The 9,122-nt window shown below is 45.4% G+C and overlaps 1 protein-coding gene across 1 annotated transcript; it reads right to left on the bottom strand.

Moving 5' to 3' along the window:
* LOC8071284 (S-adenosylmethionine synthase 1) lies at positions 5,288 to 8,794 on the bottom strand. The gene is made up of 2 exons (XM_002439190.2): positions 8,607 to 8,794; positions 5,288 to 6,763 (listed from the first exon to the last, which is right to left on the bottom strand). Exons 1-2 carry the CDS (start codon positions 8,777 to 8,779, stop codon positions 5,563 to 5,565), a joined length of 1,374 nt encoding a protein of 457 aa, XP_002439235.2. The 5' UTR covers positions 8,780 to 8,794; the 3' UTR covers positions 5,288 to 5,562.

Below are 9,122 nucleotides of genomic sequence, written 5' to 3'. Positions count from 1 at the left end.
GCGGGCGTGTCCCACTGTGTCAGATGTAGCACATAGATCAGGAGGGGTGGCAGTGAAAGTGGGGACACAAGGGATAGGGGCAGAGGGCTCCCAACATTGTTGCAGGAATTAGCAACAGTCGTAGTCGCAAGGGCGACGAGTTCAGCGACAATGAGGGTGTGGGAGCAAGATTCAGTTGTGGTAAGGAGAGAAATGAGATGGAAGAGGTAAAAGGGTAGCTCTCATAGGCACCGGAGGCGACACCGGTAAGGGGGAAGGTTGGTGGTGGGATAGGGTTGGGGGTGAACATGTTGAGGAAAAGAGGGTATGAGTGGTGTGAACTCACAGATGAGGAGGTGGTGGGTGAGAACTCACAGGTGAACACGTTGAGGAAAAGAAGAGAGAGAGAGAGAGAGAGAGTTCTCTATTGCTTATATTATCATGAGAGGGCTCTATGTATAGATGAGTCCATTTAAGAAGTGTTGAGACACTTTTCACAAAACAGTTTAAAAACACGTCATCTCACTCGCACTGCTTACGCTAAAGGCAAATAACTATGAAATTTAAGACATTATATGTGACTTTTTTTTTATCTTTTTGGTTTCTCGATAACTTTAGTTGTAGGTAGTAGGTGTTGACACCAATGACTTCACATCTCTAGCCCTTCCTTACCACTGTCTCCTATTTTTTCTCACTCCCTCTTTCTTGGCACCACCAACTCTGTTGCCTTTTGACCAATAATCTCTTCTTAGAGCAACTTCAAGAGCCTCTTTATATCTTCTTTATTGATAGATTTTGGTGAAAAAAAATCTCTAGGATAACTTCTTCGACTAGACCTTTAAATATTCCCATCTTCTATTCTTGATTTCTTCCTCCTCAAAGATAGAGAAGTTGTTAGAGTGTAGAGAGATAAATAGAGAGATTTTTTTTATTGAAACAACTATCCAAATAATGATTTATAATCCTACCATCCCACATTATTACGATAAATGTTTTTGAGATACATGATTTATAGCTATCCCTCTAGTTTTACTTTTGCTACATGTATCTAGATATATATACATGATAAAAGGTATGAATCTAGAAATGCCAAAGCGTCTAATAATTTAGAATAGAGGGGGTACGATGTACAATAGACACCACAAGTCACAACATTAAGTTAATTTGGTACTCCCTCCATTCAAATATAAGTCATTCTAGGAATCTTGGAGAGTCAAAGCATTTTCAAGTTTGACCAAAATTATAGAAAGAAATACTTAGATTTATAACATAAAGTGAGTAATATAACTAAGGAAGAAACTAACGATACTTAGTTGGTATCATAATAGTTATTATTTTATCATATAAATTTGATCAAACTTGACATACTTTGACTCTTCAAGATTCTTAGAATGACTTATAATTTGGAATGGAGGGAGTACTTATTTGTGCTATTGACTTGTGATGTTGTCGGCCCATTCAGGCTCAGTGAGCTCGCTCGAGCAGACTCGTTGACATAACCAAATAAAATGCTGGCTTAGATCATCATAAGCATCATCATCATCATCATTAATAATAAAAAAAGAAAAGAAACAAGCGAGTGAGTCGATTAAATCACGAGCTTTTAGATTTTTCCAGCTCTTGACTAGAGACTTGCATACTGCATGCACCCGGTCAACCATGCATCCGGTCGAGCTCGATCGATCTAACCGCTGAATCGGTCTGATTAAGGCCTTGTTTAATTGCTGAAATTTTTTGAATTTAACTATTAATTGTGGAATTTTCATTTATAGTTAATAATTATTATTTAATTATGGGCTAATTAAGTTTAAAAAATTTATCTTATAAATTATATATAAACTATACAATTAGTTAGTTTTTTAATTTATATTTAATATTTTATATATACATTTAAAGATTTAATGTGATGAGAAATCTTAATTTCTTTTAGAACTAAACAAGGCCTAGCTTAGCAAAAGGGGAGCGAGAGAGCCACACAATGCAAAGCATCGTTGACTCCGTATTACCAAATGTGAAGAGAGCCAGCCGCTACTCCTGCTCCAACAGACGGGCCAAGACCATTTCCATTTGACTTATGATGCCCATGATGAGCAAGCTAGCAGTCGTCAGGGATTTGATGCTGACATAGCATCCATATTCCTATATAAATATAATATATAATGAAGAATATATCTGGTGAAAACCACGACCTTTATAAAAACCCGTACAAACTACGATAAAAAAGTCGTCTAAATTTACCAAAAAAATCACACATGTAGATGATATGATGATACGTAATCTTGTAAAATATCTTATCCAAACTCGAATTCTTTTGTGAGATATAAAAATAATAAATTTCTAACAAATCATGTGGACAACTTTCTGGTTTGAAATTTGTTATTTTTATATCTCATAAACGAAGTCGAGTTTGGAGAAGATATTCTACAAGGTTGTATATCATCATATCATGTATGTGTGTGATCTTTTTGGTAAATTTAGCGTCTTTTTTGTTGTGGTTTGTATATGTTTTCACGAAGGTTATGATTCCACCAGATATGTTCTCTATATAATGATCCTCTTAGACTGAAAAAAAAGATAAAAGAGGATTGAGAAAAGAATACGCACCATGGCTGAACTGAATGAAATCAGCGAGGTTTCGACAGACAGAGCGAGCGAGCGAGCGGAAAGGCCTTCGCTAATGGTGATGTGGCAGGATGATGAGGCTGGGCCAGTGGAGATCGGAAGCAGGAGGAGGTAAGCTCACCGGCGGTGGGCGGCCCCCCCGCAACGGCGGCGTTATTTGACCGACCAAACGCGGCGGTCAGCTGGGGTCAGGTCGGCTTGGCAGCTTGCCTTCCCCTGCCCTGCTCACCAAGCTGTCTGTCTGTCTCACATGCTGTGCTGCTACCGTTACCTGTCTCTCTGCCGTTCGTCTGCAAATGTTCTCTTTGACAGAGCTCAAAAAACAGTTCAAGTGCTACAAAATACTACTGCAGGTGAAACCAAAGCTGTTTTATGCCCTGCCAGTGAGGACCTAATAAATGTTATTATTAGCAGACGTGAATCCCAAACCACACTGCCGAAAATCCCCGCCGCCGGGAGCTTCTGATCTGATGCAAACATCTGTGCTGAGGCCATCAGCTAAGAAATGTTACTAACGTGGGAAAGAAAATACACTGTATTTATCTTCTACGACTACGAGTAGAGTATACTGTACTAGTGTACTTATGTAGCATGTCTGTGCCTGTTTTGTGCATACAGTCATCAGACTGAATGGACCGACAGAGGAGTTGTATATCTTCAGAAGGAACAGGAACAGGAATTACAGGAAACGGTTCCAGCTTGTCATCTGCAATCAGGTTTCTCCAGATAGCCAGACTGAGCTGCCAGAGAGCACTGTACACCCCTCCATTCTCCCTTTTCACCATTTTCGATTGCCACAAAAAAAGAAAAAATCTTGAGCGACTCTGGTGTTTCCGCTAATTGCGTGTCTATCTACACTACTGAAACGATGTTTTTCTGAAGAGACATGGAGAGAGAGACAGAGAGGCCTAATTATCAGTGGTTGCTGGAAGGTAACACCAAGAAACAATGAAACAGGGATATATGTCTGTATCACTAATGCGCATGCCTGACGAAAAATCGCATGGCAAATGATGAGCCTAATGCATGGTAGACACAGGCATATGAGTTGGCTTGCGGCGCTGCTGCCAACCCAATGATTGTCTGCATGTGGTTTAGCCTCTCCAGATCATGATTTCCTGCTCCGTATCAAGTTAATCAAAAAAATGTTCAATAACAACCAACCTCAGGGACGTCAGGGGAATGTTTTCGCTATCAGCCTTGGATTCTCTCGTTCCAGATCAGCAGAGACGCGTCCTTCCGGTGATTTTTTTTTTTTTTTGGGTTCTTCCAAAGGAACGACAGACTGTGATTGGATTTCAGCTTTGCAAGACCCATTTGTCATTATTTCCTACCCTGTTAACCATATCAAATTCGGGAAATTGCCGTTCCTGCTTCTGCTTGGTGGTTGCAGTTTTGTGCTAGCATTTCCAATTGGCGCTTTGGGTAATCTTGGTTGTAATGCTATATTATACTCCCCTTCCTCTTAATGAAATATGTCCTATATATATGGGCATTTTGTGTGCTAAATAATAAAACCAAGTCAAACCAAATGGATTGAGTCCTCTATGTCTTCTCGTCCCTTGCACTTGCAGTTAGCTCAGGGCTGCCTTGCTGTTTGCACAGGACCCAGAAACTGGTTGCTGTCAACAGAAATCCTACTTGCTCCTGCAGTGATAAATAGATACTCCTACTGACCATGCTCATCGCTGTCAACTCCATTGGTGTGCCCTGCCTTTGAAGGCAAACAACTAGCTGCTAAAAGCTCCCCAACGCCACGTGTACCTTTGGCATTTGGCGAAACTACCAGCAGATTACTAACCTGACACTTGCATTTGGTCAGTTACATTTGGCAAGTACTCCAACTGCAACTACAACTACTTTGTTTATCACCTCTCTGTTAGTCCACCTGCAGCTTCAGTCTGGTGTACATGTGTGGCGTGCAGTACAGTGCCACCTTGCCGAACCTGAGACACAGCCGGTTGCATTGCGTTGCATCTTCGGCAATCTGGTTTGGGTCATCTCATCTCCAACATGATGGAACCGGAAATCCTCTTGCGCTGTCATCTCCAAGTTGTGTGTAATCCCAATCATGGCAGATTGAGATTTCAGCAGCACAGATTAGTTAGGCCTAAACACACCCAGAAGCTGACTCGACATGATCGTCAGGATTCAGATACAGTACATCAGCAGAGGTTTTTTTTTTTTTTTTTTGACAAGATCAGCAGAGGTTGAGAGGGTGACAGACAGACAGACGAAACATCACTTACTGATAGGCGATGGTCTACCAGAAGAGGAGATTCAGAGTTTCAATTAAGTTGTCACTGACATGCACAGCTGACTTGCCAATGGGCTGCACTCTGGGTTGCTGCGAAATTTGACATCTGACCTCATTAGACCTAGGAAATATATATCCTGACCTATTAATGCCACTAAACCCCTTCTGGTTGCTCACCAACTACCACCTAATGTCAACAAACAGGTGTGCAGCATCACTCTACAGGCCACCAGACACAAGAAAGCGATGTTCAGTTACCAGGTAGGTTGCAGCTGCCACAAATACAGACTGGAGTACACTCAGCCACTGCAGCTTCACCAAACATTAGCCATTGCAGCTTCACCAGTCACATACACAGACACTGTCCAATGAACATTCGTAGACGGCAATGCCCAAGACAATATAATCACACCGCACAGCATTGGAATATGTAACCAAAATGCACGAGGTCCCATTACTTCTCAAAGTGGCTGTAGCCTGTAGCTTCTTTCATTGTTTTAAGCATTACATAACCAGTAAAACCAGAAATAATCCTCTAGGTAAATAAGCAGACACAATAAGACCCTCACAAGTACCACTTATTAGGACAGTACAAGTACAAATGATAAGCAAGGGGCAGATCAAGAATCACAACATATAGAAGCCAGATAAAACATGATAAAGCGCAGCAGACCAAAAGCTTCTTCTGAAAAAGTGAGGGTGCCTTAGGCAGAAGGCTTCTCCGCCTTGAGGGGCTTCACCACCTCCCAGGTGAAGTCAGGGTCGTCCCTTCCAAAGTGGCCGTAGGCCGCCGTCTTGAGGTAGCGCCCGTTGCCACCTTTCTTGAGGTCGAGGTTGATGATGATCATGCCAGGCCTGAAGTCAAAGTTCTCCTTCACAATCTTGAGGATCTCCTTGTCAGGAATCGTGCCGGTGCCATACGTGTCAACAAAGACGGAGAGAGGCTCAGGCACACCGATGGCGTAGGAGACCTGGACGATGGCGCGGCGAGCAAGGCCGTTGGCAACAATGCTCTTGGCAGCCTGCCTTGCGATGTAGGCTCCACTGCGGTCGACCTTGGTTGGGTCCTTGCCGGAGAAAGCGCCACCACCGTGGGCTCCCCAGCCACCATAGGTGTCAATGATGATCTTCCGGCCAGTAAGACCAGCATCACCGTGAGGTCCACCAATGACAAAGCGACCAGATGGGTTAAGGTGGAAGATGGTCTTCTCATCAAGGTACTGCTCAGGGATGACAGGCTTGATGACATGCTCCTTCAGGTCAGCAGCAATCTCATCATTGGTGACTGTCTCGTCGTGCTGGGTAGAGATGAGGACAGTGTGGACACGGATGGGGACCATGGCACCACCCTCATTGCGGTACTCAACTGTCACCTGGGTCTTCCCATCAGGCCTGAGCCAGGCGCAGGTTCCATTCTTGCGGACCTCGGTGAGTTTTGCACCAAGCTTGGTGGCAAGGACATGGCTGAGGGGCATCAGCTCAGGGGTCTCATCAGTGGCATACCCAAACATGTGTCCCTGGTCACCAGCTCCAATCTCCTCGGGGCGCTTGGTGAAGTGGCCGTGCACACCCTGAGCAATATCAGGAGACTGCTGCTCAATGTTCACAAGCACCTTGCAGTGGTCAGCGTCAAGCCCGACATCAGCTGACACGAAACCAATGTTGCGGCAGGTCTCCCTGACAATCTTCTCGTAGTCGACATTGGCCTTGGTGGTGATCTCACCAAAGACCATGACCATGTTGGTCTTGGTGCAGGTCTCGCAAGCAACCTTGCTGTCAGGGTCCTCAGCAAGGCAAGCGTCAAGAACAGCATCTGAGACCTGGTCGCAGAGCTTGTCTGGGTGTCCCTCATTCACAGACTCCGAGGTGAAGAGGAAGGTGTCGACTGCGGCCATCTTCTCTGATCTGCAGCAGACAATAAAAATGATTAGTTACAGAAAATATGTAAACAAAATGGCTAAGGCAAAGTGAGAATCCTCATAACCAAATGAATTGCATGACCAACATTGATATAGGCAACAAAGAAGCAATTTATGGAAATGTTTAGATAGCAATAACTAAGCGATTTATTGATCAACAAACTGGACTCCCAGGGCGCAAGCAAACACTGTACTCCTTTGGGCAAAAATGCCTTCTCAGAATTTTTTTCCTATTGTCTCATGCAACAAAAGACAACAATAAAAAGTGCTAGGCTACTAAACAAGCACAAAAAGGGCATATTTGTTGGCACATAACAAGACCACAATTTCATGTTGAGAGATTCTTCACGCTGAGTCAACTAAGTCCCACTGAGAAAAGTATGGCGTTTCTGATCCACTCGTACAGAACTATGCTCTGCATTTGTGCTTTAGTGGATAAGGCAAGAGGAATCTACCAAGCCTCGACCCGAATCAGCACAAGAATAACAAATTGCGTAACAAGATTCTTGGAAGAAAACAACCACTCAAATTATATTCTTCCAATACATGTTGCAGGATGGAAAAGTAGTTTCTACTCTCTCCGTTCCAAATTATAATGTGTTTTGGCTTTCCTAGGTACATAGCTTTTGCTATGAATCTAGACATAACAATTGTCTAGGTTCATAGCAAAAGCAATATACTAGAAACGCCAAAACAACTTATAAATTGGAACAGAGTATAAAGCAACGTCATGAGCATAGTAAAAGCATAAACTGGCAGCTTAGCTTGTAAAAAGAAACTCCCCCAAATCGTCTGTTCAGGTAGCAAAAAGAAACGTTGATGAATCCTACACACAGCTGGCCATTTAAATTGTTTTTAGAACATGTGGTTTATCGGTAGAGGATCATTTTTCGCCAACAATTGCATGTAAAGGTTACTCAGCAGCCCAGCCATTTTAGCAGCAACCTTCACACGGGTACAGAGTACCAGCACTCGAAATAACACTACCCCGTGCAGCTTGCCTAGCAAAAACTGTGTGAGAAGCATGCGGTTTCTTTATTATAGATTAATACGACAAAACTAATCGCCCAATTCTTCTCCCCAACTATTTATTTTAGGAGAGGATAGCTGAAATCAGCATCGGAATCATTTCAGGAGCAACCTTTAGACACTCTTATTAAGGTAAATAAATCACCCCACCCTACCCTAAGCAGTTTCTGCACTTGTTTCGCCGGCAGAAAAAAAATTCAGACTACCACATGTATGTACATGTTGTTGACCCGAAAGCACAGATTTTTCCTAACAAACACGGACGGTGTTCCAACGAGATCGTCAACCACGTTTGGAGCTTTGCCTTCCTTCCTTTTTTTTTCCATCTCGCAGAACGCGACAAGACGATAAGAACCATCACTACCACTCCGAACAGGTGCGTGTGAAAGGAGGGAGAATACCATCCCTCCTTGACTATCGGACGGACTAATTTCCTTGACTACATCGGAGTAATTTAAGAGAGAGAAAAAAAAACAAAACATTTCACGGTACGAACAAACGAACGAACGAACGAAAGCAGGAAACCTATCATGGCAAGTCCACCCCCCAAACCTTCGACGGCGGCAAGGAATGGCGCAAGACGCGTGCCGGAGCCTACTCCCACCATTGCGGGGCGGCGGAGCAAGAGCCCGGGTTGCTCCTAAAACGCCTTGCTACACCAAAAACAAAACAGAACAAAACCCTACGGCCAAAGGGAGAGGAAGCAGGCAGGCAGGCACCGGAACGCACGCAGAGCGCCGGCGCCGGCGCCGGCGCCTCGCGGACCGGGGCGAAGGAGAGTAGAGGGGATGGATGCTCACCTGCTGCTGCTGCGGCGGCGCGGGGTGGTCGGGCGGATCCGAGTCCGACGAGATCCGGCGGAGGCGGAGTGGGATGGGTAAGCAGTTCGTTCGGGAGGAGGAGGGGGGGCTCGTCTCGTCTCAGATCCGACCCGGCCGCAGCGCACGCCGTGCCGGGCCGCACGCCGGCCCATTTATAGGCCCCCCCGTCGGCACCGGGCACCGGCCGCAGCGTTTTGGCCCCGTCGCCGTCCGATTCCATTTGGTCGCATCCGGCGGCCGAGCGGAGGGGCAGTGACGCCCCCCGTAACGGGGACGGGGTGGGTTGGGTGGGGGACAGCGACCCGTACCCACCAAACACCCGCCCGCCCTTACTGCCGCTGACTCGTGGGCCCCAATTCTGGGGGAGGAGGCCCGCGTGCTTCGGCCCGCCCCGCCCCGCTCCGCTCACCAACCGCCCCACAACGTGGGCCCCGCCTGGCCGGTGGACCGGTGGTGGTGGTGCGGTGCGCTTCATGACGCCATTCAGGCAGCCAG

Source organism: Sorghum bicolor, chromosome 9, assembly GCF_000003195.3.
Source record: "Sorghum bicolor cultivar BTx623 chromosome 9, Sorghum_bicolor_NCBIv3, whole genome shotgun sequence".
In the NCBI taxonomy this organism is placed as follows: Eukaryota; Viridiplantae; Streptophyta; class Magnoliopsida; order Poales; family Poaceae; genus Sorghum; species Sorghum bicolor.
Note: the sequence above shows the minus strand (reverse complement) of the source record. Positions and strands in the feature narration are given on the sequence as shown.